At 47.1% G+C, this 22,043-nt stretch overlaps 1 protein-coding gene across 3 annotated transcripts in view; it reads left to right on the top strand.

Annotated features, from left to right (window-relative positions):
- Nucleotides 1–22,043, top strand: part of PRICKLE2 (prickle planar cell polarity protein 2) — a 103,371-nt gene that overhangs the window by 53,064 nt on the left and 28,264 nt on the right. For 2 of the 3 annotated variants that reach the window (XM_021537258.1, XM_021537260.3), the window contains one exon: nucleotides 18,105–18,288. In XM_021537258.1, the coding sequence (XP_021392933.1) occupies nucleotides 18,105–18,288 (184 nt within the window). Of the gene's footprint in view, nucleotides 1–8,096; nucleotides 8,586–18,104; nucleotides 18,289–22,043 lie in introns of those variants that run through there. The other variant, XM_021537259.3, reaches the window with a different exon arrangement.

The raw sequence follows: 22,043 nt of genomic DNA, 5'->3' as shown, positions 1-22,043 counted from the left end.
AACTGAGGCTCAGGCTGGTGGGAGGCCAGCAGCAGCCTGGCAGGATAATGTGGTGTCTCTGCAAGCCATGCCTCAGGAAACAACAGTATCTTACAGGATGGCTTTGAACCTTCCCTAGGACTGTTTCCAGGTGTGTGGGTCTGGGTCTGGCACAGTGAGAAGGGATGCTCCTGTGACATTGGAACCATCCAGGGGAGTGGGGACACTGTGGGACCCTGTGGAGGAGGGAGCCAGTGTAGGAATCAGTGGCCATATTTCTGGCCAGCCCTCTCCTGATCCGGTCTTAATCCCTCCCTGGAGGTGCTGATTCCCACTGATCCCCCTTTCCCAGAGCAGACTATATAGTTGCATTTCCCTACAGATGATGATAAGATAAAAGCCTGGCCATGTTCTACAAGAAGAGAAGCAGGTTTAGGGGATGACAAGCTGCTGCAGGAGGAAGGGATGCAGGTTCCCAGCTGCTGCCAGGCCGCCTTTGATGAGGGCTGTGATTGATGCTGTGTTTGGAGCAGGCAGTGACGGGATGACCTTTCCCTGACAGGATGAGCAGCTCTAATGATCTTGATGGAGCTGGCGATTTGTGTATTGGGTTTGATGTACAAGGCTTGACATGGCATGGAGAGATGGGACTGGAGTATGACTGACAGCCCATTCCCATTAAGGATGGTGAGGCACAGGCTGTTCTCGTGTGATTCCTTTCAGTGAGAATTCTTTGACGAATTATATTGTAGCGGAGAAGTTTTGCTGTTAAATACCATCCATTTAATAGCTTCAAAGCAGTTAAAAACAGATGAGAATGAAGTAACTTGCAGGCCAGAAGGCTTATCACTAAAAAGGCTGTCCAAATTACACACTTAATTAATATCTAGTGAATTATTTTTACTCTGACTTTAATGTTGAGCCCTGAGGCAGATAAAACAATGCAGTGGCTTGCATCTGGGATTCTCTTTTTCTGTAATTCAGCTGTATAAAATTTCAAACCCTGGACTTCTTGCAGGCAACATTAAAAGCTTTTAATTTCCATGAGTTGAGCTGTGTATAAATCACACCCTGATTGGCACATCTCGTGGGTGCTTGTGGCAAGAGTAATGAATTTCATGGTTTGTTACAAGCTACTAAAACCAACAGAAACACAGAAAGCCTGTTGTAATCTCAGCATATCATTCAAGGAAGCAATTTATTCATAAGTATGAACAAATGTCAAGCAATGATAACAAGTTGTTATTACCAATTAAAACAAAGGGAAGAATAGCAAACATCTCCTGTCATGTGTGTGCAGTTGCCAGGCTGTCTGGAGGACACTGGAGCTCCATCCAGCTTCAACCAGTGGGACAGCCAGGCTGGGAACCTTGCCATTGCCTAAGACAGGACAACCCTCTCTGTGCATTCCAGGAGGGGCACTGGGCCATGATCCTAAGTGGGTTGGTGCTAGGAAACCATCCAAGCTTAAATAGAGATGCCACTTTTCAGAATTTTACTGTTTTCTATGTTTTGGGGTTTCTTTCTAAATTAAGGTTGGAGTTTAGGGTGTACTGAAACAGCACATGCCAGTCCATCTGCTGGCACTAGCTGGTTTTATATCATCCAGGGCCACTTCCTCTAAGCTGTGAAATAAAAACCCATTTGGGAAAAAACCCTTTTTCCCACTGTTGTGCTGGGAGGTGAGGAGCCAGGTGCATTCCTGACCATGTCTGATCTCCCTGTGCTTGCAGATATACTGGGAGATTTAAGACTTGAAGACATTGCAGAAATTTAAGAATTAAGGAAATTTAAGACTTGAAGACTCTTTGTTCATGATCGAATGTGCATGATTCCCTCCCTGACATCATATGAGAGAATTGGCTAGATCCAAGAATGTGCTGAATTTGCTACCACCCTGTGCATTTAACACAGTTTGGGTGCAAACAGGTCTTTTCTCTTACATGGCTCTGTGTCTCCTGGGAGTAGAAGCGTGGCCATCTCAGACCTTTGCTGGTGTCAGGGGACAGAGGTTTGTGCAGCCCTGCAGGACCTGACTGGCAGCAGGGGCTCCTGTGGTGCCAGCTAAAGTGAGGGAAGCACTGAAATCCTGCTGGCAGCCAGGGCAGATGTGCACAGCCTGGTTTAAGGAGGTAAATACCAGGCTTGTGTCACTTGTCCAGGACTGGGCTGGCTCAAGACTGGCCTCTGAGAATGGAGATGGTCAATTCCCCTGGTCCTGGGAAATGCACAGCTTTGGTGGTGGGGCCAAGCAGTGCATGACTTAGTGCAGAGGAGAGCTCAGTGACTTAAGGCAAGAAATCCTCAGTACATAACCACTGACCCGAAACACCCTGTTAGACAGGTTTGAAGCCAAAAAATAAAATAAAAATCATCTGATGTGACAGCGACCCTGACAGCATCAGGCAGTGAGAAGGGCAGCAGCGAGGGAGTCCTGAGCTGCTGCCAAGGCACATGTCAATGCAGACTTGCAGGATTAGTTGGTTATCCTGAAAATATATTTTCTGTTTTGTGTAAATGGAAAATTAATTTGTAGCTGATCAAAGGTTTAGATCTTTGGACAACATACCACCAGATAAGCTGAAGATTTATGCATTTCCTTTGTAATGTATTTTCAGTGAACACTTTATTGTTTGTGGAAAGGACCCAAGAAAAAGATATAATTACAAAAATAACTGTGTTGAGTTTATTTAGCTTAAATTACGATAGACTGCTTTAATGAGGCTTTTGTAGACATCATTAAAGGACACAATTAAAGTCTTCAGATGAGAAGCCTATCAGGCTAGCAAAGGGGAGAAAACCACAGGAGCATCTGGATTCTTCACATTCAGTTACAAATTTGATTTCAACATATAAAAGTAAAAAACATATTAGTGCCAAGTTGAAGCTGGAGGCTATGAAAGCCTTATTGTGTTAAGCTCTCTAAAGCTTCTTACATTAAGGTGATTAAAAAAAAAAAGAGAGAGAAAGGAAGAGATAGTGATTGATGAAACCCTGTTGTTGGTGTGCTCTGTGTGTCACACCAGGGTGTGCAGGGGTAGGGATGCTCAGTGGGTGAGGGTGCTTTTGGGGTGCCTTGCCATGGAGGGGATTGGGGTACCAGGCAGTGATGCTCAGTGCAATGCTCAAATGCAGGAATTATCAACAGTGTGCTGATCATCCCTGCATTTGTGTGGTTCAATGCTGCCAGAGGACATGGGCAGCACAGCACGAGCTCATGGCCACACCTCACTCTCCAGCTCTGGCTGTGCACCAAAGGGTGCCAGCCAGGGTCAGGCCTGTCTCGCTGGGTGGGTTGGCAGGAAACACAGAAAATTGTCTCCAGAATCAGCTGCAGTGTGTATGGGCTGTACCTCCCCTTCTGCGTCAGCTACTGCTGGGCTCAATGGTGTTTTAAAAACTAAATTCCTCCTTGCAGACTGACAGCACAAATCCTTACCCATGGCTCTGCCAAAAATGAGTGGAAGGCAGCAGTGGTGACAGCTGGAGCACTGGGTCTGTTGTGGTTGGTCTCAGGCAGCAGCCACGTGAAGGTACAAATGGCAACCCTGAGGAAAAGTGGAGGAGGCCAAGTTTGGGGATTAATGGTCTGCCTCTGATGTTGGTCTCCCTGCCTCTCTGTGTATCTCATTTTTCTTTGTGATAAGGCATCCCTGCTTCTAGCACTGAGAGCTGTGAGGAAGCATTTGCTGCCTTGCTCAAAAAGAGTAAATAAAAAACAAAACTCATCCACATTTGAAGTCCTGATCTGTATTTCATGACTCAGATTCTCCAAGGAGCTTTCCCCATACCTTGGGCACATGCTTGTATGTCTACTGAACAGCCAGGTATTTGGCTGAGCACAGTGGAGCTGTACCCTGCCACATAGGGTCATTTCCCTTCCCTGTCACTAACAGCTTTTTGCAGTCATCTTGCCTTTCCCATCCAGTGTTTGCAAAGCTGTGCCCTCTCCAGCCTGCTGTTCTGCTGTTTATCACTGCCTTGTGCCCAGGGACCACACTGGGCTCATCCTCTGCTGGCACTGGGCTGGGAGCGCTGGCTCTGCCAGTGGGGATTTGCTCTGCAAATTACAGGGTGAGTGTGGGAACAGTGCAGAAAAAACCCACTGCAGTGTCCAATTCTGCATTTCTGTGGTCAGAAAGAGCGATGGGAAAGTAATCTATTGCTATGCCTGTGGCTGTGAGCCAGGATGGGCTCAGTGGTGGTGGTGGTGGGGACCTGCAACCCCCAGTCCAGGACAGGCTGGTGGTGTGTGATGTACAAGGGACAGTCTGTGTCCCTGTGGACAGCATTTTGGGGTGGCAGTCTGAAGCCTCTTGTGACATCCCAAGGTAGCAGTGCTGTGCAGTGCCCTGGTATGCTGCAGCAGAGATGCTCACTAAATAATTCAGAAAGGCCACTTGATCTGACATTCATCAGGTTAGTAGCCCAGTGACCTTGAGGACACCAGTCTGCTGTTGCTGTGTGTGGCTCTGCTGTGCAGCCCTTGTCATCAGGAGAGTCAACATTGTCACGTGGAACTCTATTGATTGACAGACAATCAATACATCAAGATGATAAAACACAGCATTTATGAAACATGGGCTCTTGCAATGATTTGTTAAATTAGCCATAGGTCTGAGTTTGTGCAAATGGCAGAAAGTTTAGAGCTGACTGGGTTTGGCTCCTTGTCATTAAAACTAGCAACAAAGGGAAGAAAGATGGTGCTACATTTACAAGCAGAGCTGTCTGTCTCACACCTCTGCACTGAAGCAGGGGCTTCCTGCTCTTGATCTTTATTTTAGTTGCTTTTTACTTGTGGTCGTTTGCTTCATTGCCGGCAGTTGTCAGCATCCATCCCTGTAATGGTGCAAGTCCTTCACCTAACCTTTCATAATGTGCCCCACCAGCTCAGCATTCTCCTTGCTACCTAATGAAACACCCATTTCACCTGCATAATGTGCAGAATCCGTCAAGAAATCTTGTGTGCCTTCTGGAGTTATTCCAACACATGACCTTTTCACAAGCCTCACAGTGGGTAACAGTAATATGGAGCAATTGCCAGCAAACCGGCAGCTTTCAAAGCAGGAAGGCTCATTTCCATTTCCCTGAGACAGTTGTGTGTCCAAACGTTACACAGCTTCTGATCTGATTTCTTGTCTCAGAAGAGGCTGTTCGTTGGATTTTGTGAATATTAAGATTTGCAAGTATTGGAACAAGAAGTCTGTCAGGAGCAATGACAGTCAGAGACTCTGTTTGGAGACACAAAGCTCTTCTGCTCACATCTAGCCCTGCAGCTGAAGTGTTACAGACATTGGTCTTTTACTAATCTTTTACTTTAGTTTGTCATTCTCACACCCATTTTATCTTTGTGGATGAACTTAGACTGAAAAGTTTGCAGTTCCTGGAATGATCCCTTTGTGCAGATGATCAGATGGCCAAGAAAGCCAAGCAGAACTCACCTTTATGGTGGTTGGTTGTGTGGGGATGACACTGCCACGTGCCCTGGGGTGGGATCATGTCAGGCTGCTGCAGGGTGATTGAAGCTGCTGTAGATGATGGCACAGAGGGTGGGTGTTGTACAAGAAGTGTGGGGCTGGACACTCATGCCTTGCCAACCTTTCCCAAGGGTGAGGCTGGCTGATGGAGACCCTTGGAGCACAAATTGAGAAAAGTACTTGCAGGTAAAGGGCCTTTCCTCCTTGGAAGTTAATGTTGATAAAGTAGGCATTCTTATTTGTGTTGGGTGAAAATGAGTGCTTACAGGACGTGCCCAGTGGAGTAGGACGTGTTCCTTGTGCCGTTTGTAGCCCCGAGTCACTGCTGTGTTCTTTTAGGGATTTGTTTCCAAGGAACACACGTCATTTCTGCTCAACATTATCATTTTATAAGCAGGCTTCTTTATTTGCTTCTGCCCAATTCAGTTTTGTCTCATTCCCTTTGTGTTGTAATTAACATGTTCTGAGTGTAAGAGGAAAAGTAAATCATCTTGGGGCCATGGCACATGAACCACAGAGAGGCAAGATTGACAGCCTGCCTGCAAGGCTGATTCAGGCTGGAAGGGGCAAAATGGGCCAGTTTAGGAAGCTGAAGGATCAGGGAAGATTTTTCCTACACGTTCTATTGCTCTTTGTAATTGGAGGAGTTGAAAGAGACCATCCTCAGCACTTCAGCCATCTCTAGCAGAAGCCCCTGCTGTGTGAAAGGAAGGTCTGATATGGCTGGATGCACTAAGAGTCAGTGCTCAACTCTTGAACTTGCTGCTCAGACTTAATATGACTGAAAAAAAGGAAGAGTTCAGATCACTGCACATTCTTGGTTTGTCCCACTTGGCCGAGTAAGTTGGGGAGGCTCTTAGAGCTGGGCTGGTTTGTCCCAGCTGCAGATCTCATCCTTGAGATTTTGAGTGTAATTCCATGTAATTAAACCTAATTTATGAGCCTTAATAATAACAATTTAAGGCATTTGAGGCTGCAGAAAGACTCACAGCTGTAGTTTCTGCATCCTTCTGTGTTCTGTAAACATAGCTAATATTGCCAAAATCAAGGCCTCCGAAATCTGGAGTTAGGCATCAAAAGTCAGGAGCGTGCAACAGAATGTTAAGGAAACTTCTCAGCCAGACCATTCAGGAAACTCTCTGGCAGTCACAGTCCCAAGGCCAGAGATTTTGACTTCTGGAACTGAAGTCCCTTCATGGTGGCAGGCTCAGCCTAGAGCCCCACTTGGCATCCCCACACACCCCACTCACAGCCAGACCAGGTTTCCTCACCGGTTCAGCCCCAAGTTTCCCATAGCAGTCTCAGATGTCCTGTTCCATAAAGCCATTTATTCCTGGATCAGCAACAAAGACGTAGCCCAAGCTGGTGCCTCTGAGAACCCTCCAAGAAAGGAACTCCTGGGCTTTTATCCTCTCCCAGTCTACCCAGCTGCAAGTCTAGCCCTTCCCCCCAGTCATCTTCTGGGTCCTGCTCTCCTTTTCCTGTCCATCCACCTCACTAGCATCACTGGTCTTCAATGCCTTTGTTATCCAAAAGGTCAGCAATTCCCAGTTCCTGCAGTGTCTCTCAATGTCCATTATCCTGGCAGCATCCCCCATCTTCATGTCCTTTGTTATCCCAAAGGTTGGTAGTTCATGGCCTCTTGTCTCGGGGTCCCACCCAGAGTTTAAAGTGCATTTCAGTCTGCATCTCAATCTGCAGTTTGCCAGCCCAGCTACCTGGACCAGGTGAATTCCTCAACAAGAAGCACTATGTGTTGGGAACAGTTTTATTTCTTTTCTGTGGTTTTTTTTTTGTGTCCACAGAAAGGAGTTTGTTTAATTTCACGCACTTTTTGCAAATGCTAAAAACTGAGAAGTACGTTGTCCTCCAGACGACTCGAATGATTCATTTGTGACCACCGAATTCCCAAACAACGAACATAAAGAGCAGCAGAAGATATTTGGCAGTGTAGCTCCTTCTCTGCGGTTTCTTTTCCAAGGGTAAGCACAGGGGGAAGAGGCTTAGCATCCCCATTGAGGTGGTGTATTCCTGGGGCTCGCAGTACTCACCTGAGACACACATAAAAAGGTGTGAATCGTTCATCTGTCGTGGCCATGTGAGAGAAAATGTATTAAAATATGCAGTGACCAAAATGCCCCGCTAATAACTTGTATTCCCCAGAATATTTACCCTGCTGGTCACAGACATGCTGCGTCTGAAAGCCAGTAGGGAATCAAACTAGTGTAGAAGATAATTGAGAAGGCATTGAAAGCCAGGAGAAAAATGATCTGTTGCTCTGAGCCAGCGGATCATTGCGTTAATAGCCCGCGTACGTAAGAAGCGGTACCTGAAGTTTGACAGCAAGTTGAGGTTCGATCAGCATCAAATAAGAAGGGAAGGATAATTAGTGTCTTCACACCATTCCATTTAGGCTGCTGGTGCGCAGCCAACTCTTTGAAACACGCAAGCGAGCGAGGAGGATTTTTTTTTTTTTTTCCCCTTTCCCATTGCCCGAGCAGCCTACGGGATTTATTGATTTCGGAGAGCGGGCTGATTTCCATGTAAATACAGGGCGGGTGGCCGGGCCGTGGCGCCGGCCCGGGTGGGATGCGGTGACTTTGGCTTGCTGACATCATTGCTCATTAACATGCAGCAGAGGAGAGCAATGCAACAGCAGAGCCCCGCGCCGCTCCCGCGCCGGCAATTATTCTCCGCGGGCTGCATCGCTCCTCGTTAATGCCCTGCGCTCGGCGAGCAAATTGGACATCCTCTCGCCGCCTCCGAGGGTCACTCCGTGGAAGGCAGGCTGGAGGGGGGAGCTGCTGGATCCCTTCGCGCTGGGAGCAGAGAGGGAGGGACCCTCCGGAGCCGGGTTTCAAAGCCAGGCAATTGACGCGAAAGCTGCAGACGCGGGGCAGGAAAGGCACGTTCTTCCAGGGCAGCTTTCCTTGGGGAACGCGCCGCGGTCGGTGTGTGCCTGCTCGGAAAGGCTTCCACAGAGCCCCGAGCCGGGAGCGAGGGATGCTTTATGGCTCTGCGGTGCTCCGGCTGCTCCTGCCAGCAGCCCGCAGGCACCGGGCACAGCTAGGACAGCTGGGCAGCTCCGGACATCCTTCCCTCCTGCGCTCCCATCGCCAGTGGGAACAGGTAAGGAACTGCCTTTGGCCAGCGACTTCAGATTTGTCGTGGGTTTTTAGAAGGGATAGAAAGTAGAAGGGAGGACGAGGAGGAGGAATAAGGAGCATTCTATGGATGCACGCAGTGCTAACTTTGCTCAGTGTGCTGCTGCTGGTGAGCTGCGAGGGACTGCGCTGTTTTTCCAGCCTTTGCTGTTCTCTGTGTTTATGGATGTAAAAGGTTAATTGTTAAATTGTATTTTGCAGCCGCAGGACGTCAGGGTGAAATGCTGATGCTATTGTAATGGAGGTCTCGTTTTAAAAATAATCAGGAAGGCTCAGCTGGCTCTAATAGGAGTTGAAAAAATCTTCATCTCTCCGTGTTAATTGTATTGCTGTGGTAAATGCAGCCCCTCGAAGCCTCGGTTCTCTGTACATTTTCTTCATGCAGACTGCATGGAGGCTGGGGCTGTGAATGAGGACGTTGCCGTTCAGATGTTTATTTTGGTGGTTTTACCTTCCTGAGAATAGGAAGTTTTAAAGTAATAATCTTTCTAAGCCCTTGTTGTTCATGCCAGAATGGCAAACTATAAACCAGCCCAGAACTGCAACCTGGGGGTTATGTTTTTCAGTGCAATCTTTTCAAGTCCAATTTCCTTTCTTTTCCTGCCCCTTGAAGGAACATTTTAAGCAGATGTGACACAGACATGACCTGTGACCGCGGAAAGATTTTAATCCAGTTATTCTTTGTTTTCTAGTCATGATTCCTTGGCGGTGCTAAACAGTGATTGAATCTTTTTGAGCAGTTGAGGATTAGCGCTGGACAGAATAATGCCAAAATAATTATTTGCACCAGATGCAGTGTCATCCTTTCAGTTTTAGCTCTCTTATCTTGTAACTTATCTGACTTACTTTCATTCGGCGATTATTTCGCCTGCTGTGGGAGCACTTATGTGTCTCGCATCACTGCATTGTGTTTATAAGGGTGCCGGCTTGAGCCTGTGATAAAGATTGTTAAAGTAAAACTGTCTGCAGCTAACAAGATTATGTTTTGCTTCGTATTTTAATCTTCTCCCGTTGTGTGTTTTCTGCCAGCCAGACTCAGTTTAGCAGAATGACCCAGCCTTGCGCATTTGCTGTTGGCAGCCTGGCTCGGGCTCAGCCAGCACGGGCACGGATCAGGCTGGCAGTGTTTGCTTTCACAAGCGGGTCAGTATTGCCAGCCTCAGGGGAGCCGTGTGAGCCTTAACTTCTGGAATAATGACAATTTTCAGCCTCGCTCATCCTGCTTCTGAGTGCTTTGCCCATCAGCCAGGTTTTTTTCCTTTAGGATGTATGGCCTGCGAGATGCTTGGATTGCAGGATGTTTACTGGCTCCCGTGGTTTCTGCTTGTCATGCTGCAAATACAAGTGAAGGCCCTTAAAACAGCGTGTACAGCCCTGGGGCAGGTCGCTGGGAACTCACTTAGCTTAGCTAGTCTGGAGTGATGGCTTGGAGCCTGGAATGGGATGGGGGAAAGAGTGGGGCAGGAAGATGATAAATATTGCCTATGGAGAACCCAGAGTTATTAAAACTTAAGAAAACAGTGAAGATCTGTATGCTGAACAGAGATGGGTTTCTCAGTGGACAGCTGTGTTTGGATCCAGAACCCCAGGCTTGGCATTTCCATCTTCAGTTAAGAACAAAGCAGAAGGGACCTCCTGTGATACAGCTCTGCATCTTGTTAGGCTGAAAAGCCACCCAATGCCATAATTAAAATCTGACAAGATAACCTTCAAGGTAGGGCAGGGCTTTGTCACACAGACCCACATTGGCTCTTGGATGGGGAGCCCAGAGGGAGAGTTCCCCAGGGCCCAGCTGTGCCTGCTCCTCCACTGCCTCCCCTGTCCCTCCCCATCAGCCAGAGGCCCCTTTGGTCTCTGGGATCCGTGGGGTTGGGGTGTCCACAGCCCCTGCATCTGCCTGTCCTGTACCTTCTGCCATTTATAATCATGAGCTTGGCTTCACATTGTTTGTCCACCAGCTCAGGGTTATTACTGCTGCTGCTGAGCCTGTTCTTCTCTTCAACTTGTAAACTAGTGGTTTGCATTTCTTCTCCATGACTGGGGAAAAATATGTGGTTATTACTATTTCTGTATGCTAAGAGCTGGACGTTTAAGAGGGAAAAAAACAACCCTAATATAAATATGCTGAGAGTAGCGGTAAGCCTGTGAGCTGGCAGACTGCCTCCATCATCTTGGATGTGAGGGAGCAGCCTGTTGGATGCCTTTTCTCCTGGTAGCATGGCTGGGCAACAGGCTGGGGCTCACTGCAGCTTTTTTTGCCTCTCCTCTCTCCCTTTTGCTTGATCTGCAGCTCACATGGGTATAGCACTTTGCCCACTTCTGTCTAACCTCTATTATGAAAAAAAAAAAAAATTGAATCTTTTTCAAAATATTCTGAGAGATCCAAGTTGAGGGTTCTTCTGAGAGATGCTGAGTTATTAATATCCTTTAATTTAACCATCTCATCTTTATGCATCAGAATTTTCACAGTTTGTGTCAGGGGTTGTGGCTCATGGGAGCCGCCTGGCAGTGTGGCTCAGGTCAGGAGGGTGTTTCAACACCCTGCTGCTCTTACCCAGCTCACAAGGAGAAACTGGAGCCCAGGCAAGGACCTGTGTTCACTGCAGAGCACTGGGGTACCCCTGGACTCTCCAAAATAGCCTGTGATGCACCCCAGATCCCCCACTGTGGTTTAGCCACAGACTGGAAAGATTGGTCGTGTTTTCATTCTCATCCTGGGGTGTTGCTGAAAAGTCTGACCACAGCTTTGGTCTGTGGTTCTGTGATTCCTTGTTTGCCTAAGAGGGCACCAGACAGATCAGATGAGGAATTTGGGGGTTTGTCCATTGTGTTGTGTTTTGTTCTCATTTCTTGGTCTGCCTCTGGTGTGCTGGTGGTTGTTCTCTGCCCTGTGGTGCCTCAGACCACAGCAGGACTGGGAGCAGCCTGGAGGCTGCCCCAGGCTGTGCCTCAGGGAAGCAGTGGCTTAGGGACAGGGCAGTGGAACCCCACGGGCAGATGTTCTACCTGCTTGTGAAAGGAATGGTCCTGATTCAGGATGGAAGCAGAACAAATGGAAAATCCTCAAAGGCTGCTTTTGCTCATATTTGGCTGCAACTGGCAGTGCTGGAGATAGTTCTTTTTTTTATTCTTCTTTTTCTTAATTAAGCAAGAATAGCTGTTGCACTGGTAAAGGATGAGTTTTAAAATTAAAATTAGTCTCCAGCTTGAGGCCAAGCATGGACAAATCAGCTAGAGGAGAATTTTTCCAGGAGTGGAAATGGGCTTTGTCATAAAAGCTTCAATGCCATCCTGGATGCCTTCACAACTGCTGCTGTGGGCACTGCAGGGGTCAAGGCAGAACTACAAATAAAACAATACTGTAAAGAAAGTTGACTTGCCTTGAGCAAATTGAGGGGGGGAGACAAAAACATGGATGGGGAAGATGGAGAAGAATCTGATTTGCAACTCCTCCATCCTCTTAGTGTTTCCATACCTAATGTGGACCTTCATGCAAATGGGTGGCTACACGTGCTTTTCCTGTGGCCTTTGGGATCTGAGGGACTTGTATCTGTAGGATGCAACCACTTTGGTTGCTGGATTATTTCTCTCTTTCTCTTTTTCCTGACATTAGTGTTCTGCCAACTCTGTTGCTACCACCTGATGTTGATCTATCAAGCCAGCTGTTCCCACAACATGTTGTGTCAACTGAATGTTGGCATCCCTTGACTGTCCTTGCAGGCCACCAAGGGCACCTTGTCCTCAGACTTTGAATTTCTGCTATTATAGGTACCCATGTCTAATTCACCTCCTCCTGCACCACTGTGGGCAGGTAAAAGCTTTTGCTAAGCTTCCTTTTCAACCCAGGTAACACAGAGTCTGTAGCTCTTTCCCACTGATAGGTTAGGGGTTTTTTCACCTGCAGTGACTGGAAGAGCTAGGAAGTTGCAGAAATGTTCTGTCTGGAGAGATGCCCCTTTGTCACTGAGATCCATGGGCCTGGAGGCCCTGGACAGCAGCTGAATGGGGGCTGCTGGGGCCATTTGGTTCAAAAGACAGTGTTAGAGAAGTTGGGGAAGGAGTCAGAACTTCAGCCTGAACTGTCTGTTTTGAGCACAAAAGCTTGGGGCTCCTCTGATGTTTAGGAAGTCCATGGGGAAGCCACAGCTGGGTGCTGTTTGTGGTTTTTCCATGCCTCAGTTTCCCTGTGCTGGAGAAAAACTGCTGGGCTCTCCCCATTGCAGTGAAGAGTTGTTAATTTTTCCATTTAAGTAAATATTTGTGCTGCCTGTGGGGTATGGAGAAACAGATCTGTATAGCTGGAGCTCACTTGGGATGGGAAGATGCCTCATTAACTCTCAACTGAGGGAAGGAGACAACAGGCAGGGATATTAAGACACCCTTGTTAAGAGACTCAGAGGTCATAGGAGCTGCCCCAAATCCTGAGCCTCCTCTCCCTTTTCCAAGAGGTCTTGGGGTTTTGTGGTTTACTGACTGGCAGCTGACCCAAAAGCCTTATTGCAGTCAGAATGATGGCACGATGCTGGAAAGAGATCAGGCTGCCACGTATGCCTTAAGCCAAGTGAGAAGGGAATTGTCCATCTGCATTTACACACCCCTTCTGAGCAGAGCAGACAATTGCTTTTTGAGGGATTCCAAACCTTGCATGTTAATGTGTACACAAATGCATGCAAATCCTGTATCAGGGAGCACAGCAGAGGCGTCGCATGGCCGTGCACGGCCATGGCATTCCGGCTCCTCGCATTGTCTGGAGAGGGAGCTGCTCCCTGATACAGCCCATTTATTTCCATCCCAGAAGAAACAAGTGAGAAGCAGAGATAAGGACTTGCTGGTGGATGATAAGGGCTGTTTACTTAGTTGCTTCTTTGTCTGAGAGGAATTTTAACATTTCTGCCACAATTTTAAACTCTGCCTTCCTTGCTGCTGTTGCTGGGAGGCATTGGGCACTGCCCTTTCTCAGAATATCTGTGGATCCCAGCCTGGGCAGGCTTTGCCTTGGTGCTCTTTGCTGTTGTTATGTTCTGCATGCCCACCCACTGAACAGGAAGAGAAGAGCCCTGTGGCCAGGAGCTTTTCCTGCAGGCAGGGGTGTGCTGCCTTCAACATCTTAGGGAGTCCCATCCCAAAAGCCAGACACACAGGCTGTTCCCTGGGAGAGGCCAGCTTACCTGGCTCCTTTTCTGGAGCTACATCCTATTGGCAAGGACCCTCTTTGTCTTGGTGACAGACTGCCCTCCATCTCTCTTCACTGATTTTCAGCTCTGCTCATGATTTCCCCAGTTGGAGTCTGCTGGTTTTTCACAGCAGGGAGACGTCATCTCTCTTCAGAAAGCTGGGGTCACACTCGCAGCCCTCTCAAGAGCCTCTAGCACAGCACTAGTGTTTTCAGCACGGTTTAGCTTTTTGTTGGTGCCATTGCTGAGATGAAAGGGGCTGCAGGAGGCTTCAGAGATGGCAGAGGCTGTGCTTTGCTAACAGGGTAGTACAACAAGGGACTACCTCATCCCAGAGACCTTCGCAGGTCAGTTGGCTTCATGTCAAGATCCACGTAGGTGGACCAAAGCTGGGAGTGTACTTCATCATCCCAAGCAAGAGGTACTTTGAAGCCACGGTCTCTGCTTGTATGTTTGGCTCCTGTTTGCTTCAGATTTCCTTTGTTTGCCTTTCTCATCTGTAGGGAGAAAAGGGCTGGTGCAGGGTGGTGGATCTATTTGCACCTTCCACCTGCACCAGTATGTGGGTAAAGATGTGACTGGGAATGGACTTAAAGTCTCCTCTGAGGAGAGGACTTGCCCAATGTGCCAGGAGCACCATGTAAAAACAGCCAATGCAAAATAAAACACATCCATCATGTAACTTCGCTGGCCTTGAGGAGAAGAAATTTTTCAGTCTGTTTCTAAGACGTTGCTGCTTTGTACCATGTGAAGTCAATTCAAGGCAGGCTCCTTTCCAGCTAAATCTGACACCAGGAAATGTTCTTTTTCTCCCCATTTGCTTCCCGCCGTCCTGGCCCCAGTACAGGACAGCTCTGTGTGCAGCTCTGTGCAGTGCAGCCCTGCCGATGCTCCCCAGCCCGTGCCTCCTGCAGCAGCCTGGCTGCCGGCTGGCTCCCGCTTGCCTTTCCTCCCTGTCCTCGAGCTGCAGCTGCTTAAAAGCTCCTTTATTCACCCTCCGTGCTCAAGGCAGTCATGCTGTCAGCCATCCTGGCTTCGTTGTTTCCACCCCAGTGCTGGTGATATCTCTGAGTCACCGGGGCAGATTCTTCCCTGAGACAAGCCCGCAGACCTGGGATGGGAGCAAGATGGAAAGGCTCATGAATGAAGACGGGATTTCCAGACAGTGATTGGTGTTAATTTATTCTTGCTAAAAAAAATCTGCCTGCACTCTTCTCAAGTCATGCAAGGCTGCACAGGCAGCACAGGTTGTTGCTGAGGCTTTGGTGGTGGTGAGGCTTGGCCAGAGCCAAGCTAATGGGTTTCCCTTTGGAGGAGGTGCCACGCCACGTCCAGGTGTGTGACACCCCAATGTGCTGAGCATCTGCAGGCTCTGCTGCACTTCCCGTGGCAGGGGCTAAGGAGCTGCTGCTGGCAGGAGCTGCCAGCCATGGCCCTGCTCCTCTCCAACAGCCACCAGCGTGCCACTGTGGCACCCACATTGTCACTGTGGTCACTGCAGGCACAGGCAAGCGCTGACACGTGCGTTGTCTCGCTTTGTGCTGCTCTGCTCTGAGTGTGGCAGGGGGAAATGGTTTTTTTTTCAATTTCATCTCACATTTGAAATGTACATTCTGATATTAAATTTTTGCTATGGGGAATTATTTTAATTATAGTGAGCTGGAAGATGATAAAATAAAGTTGAGTAAGTGAGACCTATGTGAAGAAGTCATGGAAACCTGATCATAGAAGTGGAAAGACACTCCTAGGACACTGGTATTGTTCCCATGAAACAACATATCCTAATGTAAAGAAAATTGTAATTAAAGCTGTTAATCATCTGCTTTTAATGAGGGGGGAAAAAGCTGAATATCTCAAAGACAAGATCTTGAATTTTGTACAGTTTGCCCAGGGATGTGGCAGAAACACCACACCTAGAGATGGTCAAGTTTTAATGGTGCAAAATTGTCCTGGTTTGGGGACATCACTACTGAGTAGATAGGCTACCTGTGTTGTTTTCATCCTTTGCTTTTCTGACCAGGGAAGCCACTGACCAGCAGTACTCCCGTGGCTGGGATGGGGCAGGAGGGAGGGTGGGGTAAAACAGCTTAGTGACACAGTCCTCAGCCTGCTGGCTGTACGTGGTGTGGACTGGGGGGTGGGAGTGATCTCTGGGATCTAACTGATTATACTTCTCACCTATTCAGTCTTTGACACTGTTACTACAAGTCCTGATTTATTTAATTTATTGAAAGACAAGATGTCTGATGCTCTCCTGCCATGTCCCATCTCCTGAAGGGGATGTATCTGGAGTGGGAAGGAGGAAGCCTGTGGGCTGGCTTTTCCCCCATCATAATGCTCATGCTCCCACTGGACTGTTGGGCTTGTCCCCCTTTGAAGCACATGATCAATATCCCAAAAGTCAAAATTCAGTTAAGTTCCTGAACTCTCTTAGAATAACTAACTCTAGTGCCAAATCTGGGGCTCAGTGAATTATTCTTGAATTATTGTTTCCTATTAAGCTGCTTTTAATCATATAGTGAAATGAGATGCAAACAGCAATGGTACCAGTGACTTTGCTGAGGCAGAATACCCATTCCACACCTTTCCATGGTAGCTGATTAATTAAAATATTCACATGAAATTGTACCTCGATTATTTTTTAAGAAAACAGCCAGAGGTGATGCCGAGACTCTCCGAGTGGACGCAAACCAGACGTTGGAGTGTGTGGGGGTTGTTGTGTGGTTTAGATCTGATGAAAGGCAGGAAATGGGAAAATCTGGCAAATCTCCCCGGCTTGACTTAACGGAGCCTCTTGACTTTTGCTAGAGTGCGTTTTTTGTGCTGTAATGGCCAAATGGAAATTTAGACTTGAAGCTGGATCTGAGCACTGCTATGCTCAGCTGGCTTGTACACAGCAGTGAAAGAGTAGGAAAGGTGTTTAAAAATTCCAACCCCCAGGTTTAACTATTGCTTCCCTCTAAATTTCTTTGCTTTACTGCAGAGCACATAAACCTGCAATAGCAACTGTACATTTTCCCTTGATTTTGTGTGGTACCTTCTTAGTTCTGAGATGTCTCCCTTCTGCTACCCAAGTGAAACCTTATCTCATTCCTCAGAAACCAGTGGTGCTTCATTAGTGCAAATTAATTCAGAATCCTGTGTGGTTGCTCTAAAATAGATACCATTGACCCAGCGTGTGGAAAAGCACTGAGTTTTCAGAAATAGAAGCCAATTTATCAGCATTCCCTTTAACCTCTTTTTCTTTGTCAGGAGATGTTTTCAGCCAGGTTTGTCCTTCACTGTTACTGTGGTGAAGGGGTGTGATGATTAGAGGGATGGAACACCTGTCCTGTGAGGAAAGGCTGAGACAGTTGGGATTGTTCAGCCTGGAGAAGAGAATGCTCTTTGGTGACCTTATCAACCTTTCAGTACCTGGAGGAGCCTGCAGGATTGCTGGAGAAGAAGAACTTTTTACAAGGACATATAGTGTTTAGGACAAGGGGGAATGGATTTAAACTGAGACAGGTTCCTTTCAACCCAAACCATTCTATGACCCTGTACTGTCCTGGCAGCCCTGCAGAAAAAAGTTCACGTTCAAGCCTGTGAAGAAAATCTGTCACAGGCCACAAGCTGGAGGAACAACCCTTTTAAAGAAGCGTTAAGAAAAACAGATCCTTGCAGTGAATCAAGCTAATGGCTGTTGAATTGCAGCCTCTGTGGGCTGTTCTTTCAGTTCTTGTGCTTTCCTCCCAGTGCTGCTGAGCTGTGGCATGTGCCACTGAGCCAGGTGGTTAAGATTCCATTGCAGTGTGAGTGTGGGTTTTGTAGCCTCCCTTAATTTAATTTAGCTTTATATGTTCAGATTATAATCAATTTTTATGCTACTTTAATAAGCAAATTTATGCTGTTAGCATGCTAAAGAGACTTGTCATTCACAGCTTCCCAGTCAATCCACCATTTCCCATTTTAGCAAAGTGCTCAGTGGTCCTAAATTTGGTAATGGCTCTGCAGTTCTGGCTGGTAAGTCAACCCCCACCAGGCATAGCCTGTGCTGGCCCCTGGAAATACTCCTCATGGTGCAGTAAAGGGACAAGCAATTGCATATCCCCAAACTTTGGGCAGTCTGACTCAGATGGATTGCCAAGTGTTACAGCAAAAACGGACTTTCATTTCCCCCTCAAAAGAGAGCCAAATCCTGTGTTAGAAAATGCCTGAGCATAAGAAAGTGTTGAGTTTAGTCTCTGCAGGCCAACCACTGGCAGGAATCACTTTCTCATTTAAAGCACTGCTCACCGTGGCATCTCTTTTTCTCTCTCCTCGCCTTACAGGAAGATTTGCCTTCACTGTAAGTGCTCCCAGGAAGAGCACATTGTAACAGTTATGCCTCTGGAGATGGAGAAGACAGTCACGAAGCTCATGTTTGACTTCCAGAGGAATTCAACTTCTGACGACGACTCAGGCTGTGCTTTGGAGGAGTACGCCTGGGTTCCCCCTGGCCTGAAGCCTGAGCAGGTAATGATAACACCACCCAGCTACCAGAAAATAATTGGTTTTGCATGCTCTTTGGAAATAGTTTACCGGATTTTTCTCCTAGGGGTGCGAGCACTTGTTGCGTGTGGCTGGGTCTGGGTGCACTAGAGAGACTTTGCAGGGTCTGAATGCTCAAATGGAACAAAACAGACACGTGATCCTTGCAGGACCTGTGGTTTTCTGCGTCTGTGGATGTAATTGGTAATTGAGAGGGGGGAAACAAAATACCTCCAGGATGGGATTTCTTGTGGTTGTGCAAGGGAAAAGACATATCTAATGTTTCACTGGGAAAGAAGCGATGGGACTCAAGTATTTCCCAGGGGCTCAGTGCTTGTGTTCTGCCCTCCTGGACTGCTCTTCTCTGTGGTAAGTCCAGGGCAGACAGTCAAAGCTGGTAGAAAACTCTGAAAAATGGGCCAAAAGCTTTGTGGTTTGGGTTTTCCAAGCATGATGTTTATGCCTTGCTGGAAGGAATAGCTTAAATAAAGCTCAAGTCTCTTGGTGCAAGATTGAGTGGGACGGATTAGACCTCAGTGTGCTCTGTGGAGCGTGCATTGATTTTGCTCCCTCCAGTTTACATGATTCCTTTGATTTTTACACTGGTCCTTTATATGTTCAGGTCAGAAATTCATTTGCAGTGGAGATGGCAAAATGGGCTTAGCCTTGATAATTGCAGTATGATATGATACGGAAATAATTTTAAACTGTGTAAGGAGGCTGGAAGGGGGTGGAAAGCTTTCATTCTTACTGCCATAGTTTCTGTCCTTAAATACTGTGTTTTCCTGTGCTTTTATTCAGACAGGCTTAGGAATTTCCTGAAATATTTTGGCACCACCCGTAGGCTGTAAATATTATCTGTCTGATTAGAGAAAATCCAGTTGTTTGGTGGCTTGTTCCTTATTTTCCCCTTGTCTTTATAAGCCTTGCTCAGTGCTCACTTGAAACTCCACAGCACCATGTGTTTCATTTGGTGCCATCCAACCGTGCAAATCAGGCAGCAGCCTTGTTTTCTGTCTCCTTCCTTATGTCAGAGGCTCTCTTTCTGCCTCACAGGAGGTACAAGATGTGGTGTGTGGAGAAATGCAGATGGTTCTGAAGTGGCTCTGCTGGTCCTTCATGCTGTGGCAACATGAACTGCTTGGTTTTGGGGAGTCCCCTTGTAGGACCATACCCAAGCTGGTGCCACCTGTTCTCATTGCTGGTTTCTGGCCAGGCATGTCAGCAGCTTCTGGAGCTCAAGCTGGCCCATGATCCTGTAGCTTTGGGTGGAAATACAGGTATTTAGTGACAGGTGGCACCTGACCAGGTAGACATGGTCTCTAATGAGTACATCATGGCATGGGCAGTGATTGAAACCCACTTTCAGCATGGTGGTGACATATTCCAGGAGACCTGTGTGCTTCTTTGATCCCTTAGGTGCTTTTTAAGTGTGGCATCAGGGGGTTGGGGATGCTCAGGAGGAAACAGTCCATTTGCTGTACCAGTAGCTACTGACATCTCATGCATTACTAAGGTTAATGTGATTTTAGGTTCTTCCAGCATCTATTTCTTGCAGAGGTCATGGTGCTCTTCAGTCCTTTTCTCAGTACACTCCTCAGTCTGCATTGCTGGGCTTTTCAGCAAGTTTGCCATTTCAGACCTGTCTCTGATCACCATGGAGATAAAGAACAGCCATAAAGCAGAGCCAGAGACAGTCCCTGAAATCTATCCAGCAGAGCTCATCTGCCAGCCCTGTCATGACTTTTCACGTTAGATGAGCCACTAAGATGACAAAAGCGAGGAGTGACTTCCCTGGGCCATGCAAGAGCCACACTGCAGGCCTGGCGTGTGTCCCTGGGTGAAGAGCAGCACCCTGAACTTCATGGAATCAGAGTGGTTGTCCCATGGCTGGGGATGCCCCATAGTGCAGGAGGGGCCATTTATCTCCCATGCTGCAGAAGAAATGCCTCTGCAGCAGCTCACTGGGGACGTGCCAGTCTGCAGGCAGATGTGTGGCTTTTGGTCAGTGGTGTGTGCACGTGATGTGGAGCCTCTGCAAGGCTGGTGCTGCCATGGAGCAGCTGGTGGGCTCTGCCCTGCCTGAGGGTTTTGCTGTCAGGCTGGGCTGAAAATACAGATTAACAGGCAGGGAATTTTTCTCTGCCTCCTGCTGTTCCGCTGTTGTATTTTTTTGGATGTGAAACAGATTAAATGAAACAACTTTTTCCGCAGTATTCTACTTTATTAAAATTTCAGTGCAGTATATGAACTGGGGAGGTAAGTGTTCCCCTGAAAGACTAATGCAATTTTCTTATTTTGCTTGGACGACAGCCTCTCTACTTCACTATTCTTGGGAGACAGCGCTCATGTCTCACTCAACACAGCAATTTACAGGATTTCAGTGGGGAGGAGTTGGCCTGCAAACACAACATTGTTTTTTGGCAGTGTCCAAAGGTCATTTCAGTATTTGAAGAGTCCCTTCAATCCAAGGCTTAAATTACTAGAGAGGAATCGACTCAAACCTATAAGGTCTCAGTGTACTCCTGGACACTAACTCAGGCCTCAGCTGGTCTGTGGTACATGTCACTAGGGAAAATCATGTTGGTTACTCAATGCCCAGTACTGAAGACAAAAAAAGCATTGGTCCAGTGTTCACAGAAACTGATCCAAACATTGTAATGAGGAGTGGAGCTGGAAGTTATCCCTTATATTATGGCTCATCAGTGTGTAAGACTAAAAACTCTTACAGTGTGTAAGGCTAAAAAGGGTTTTACTTAAAAGCCATAGATACAATATGTTTCTAAATACACAGGGATTAGGATAGTAATTTAAAAATGATAGTACCCCTGCATAAGGTACAATAAAAAATTTTCAGGTAAACCAACTAAAATGTATGACATGTTTGCTCAAGAAAGAGGGGTATAAACTGGAAGGGCACTGGAATTGTTATTTCATTGAGGAGTCTCCAAGAGCTTATTTGTCCAGCCTAGCAAATTGTTTATTAGAATTGATCTTCCCCCTGTTCATTAGAGGGGGAAGAGCAGTTATCCAAGCTCCAACTTTAGCCCAAGAACATAGACATAAACTGTCTCCAAATGCATTCAGGCAGGAAATTGGAAGAGGTTTGAGACCATCCGAAGTGTAAGGCTCAGAGACAACCTGCCAGCCAGGACAGTGACAGGTAAAAACCCAGGACTGAGCTCCATAAACCACAATATGATAAGGAAGCAGAGTTTCTTATAGTAGTAATCAGCTACACAGGATGGCCAGAAGGCTTCTGTGGGGTCTAATCCTGTTGGATTGGATTCAATGAGAAGTTGTTTTATGGCAGAAGAGAGACTTCTCTTCTGGAAGATAGGGATGCAGATGGGAATGGCAGAGATGGGTGTACAGAAGCAGGGACATGGGTTTTGTGAAATGCTCTTTTTTTCTGCCTGCAGTTCAATGGCTGGATAAATAAATAAGTGTCAAAGTCTCGAAATGGGAAACACCTTCAGAAGTGTGTCCTTAGCAAAGCAAAATCCCAGGCTAAGCCTGGCTGCAGAGACAGAGGAAGACATCTTTGGGAGCCAGTTTGTCTGCTGGGGCTGGCAGTCTGACAGCTGATCCTCCTTGCACTGACATAAGTTTGAGGGCAGATGCTTGAAAATGAAGTCCTTTTGTGATGTGTTTTTCACATTTTTAGGCAAGGCATGTGTAAATACATGTGAATGTGCAGCCTTGAATTCCTTGGGCCTGTGGTTTGGAGAAATCCAAAG

The sequence above is a fragment of the Lonchura striata genome, chromosome 12 (assembly GCF_046129695.1).
Source record: "Lonchura striata isolate bLonStr1 chromosome 12, bLonStr1.mat, whole genome shotgun sequence".
NCBI classification, from domain to species: Eukaryota; Metazoa; Chordata; class Aves; order Passeriformes; family Estrildidae; genus Lonchura; species Lonchura striata.
Note: the sequence above shows the minus strand (reverse complement) of the source record. Positions and strands in the feature narration are given on the sequence as shown.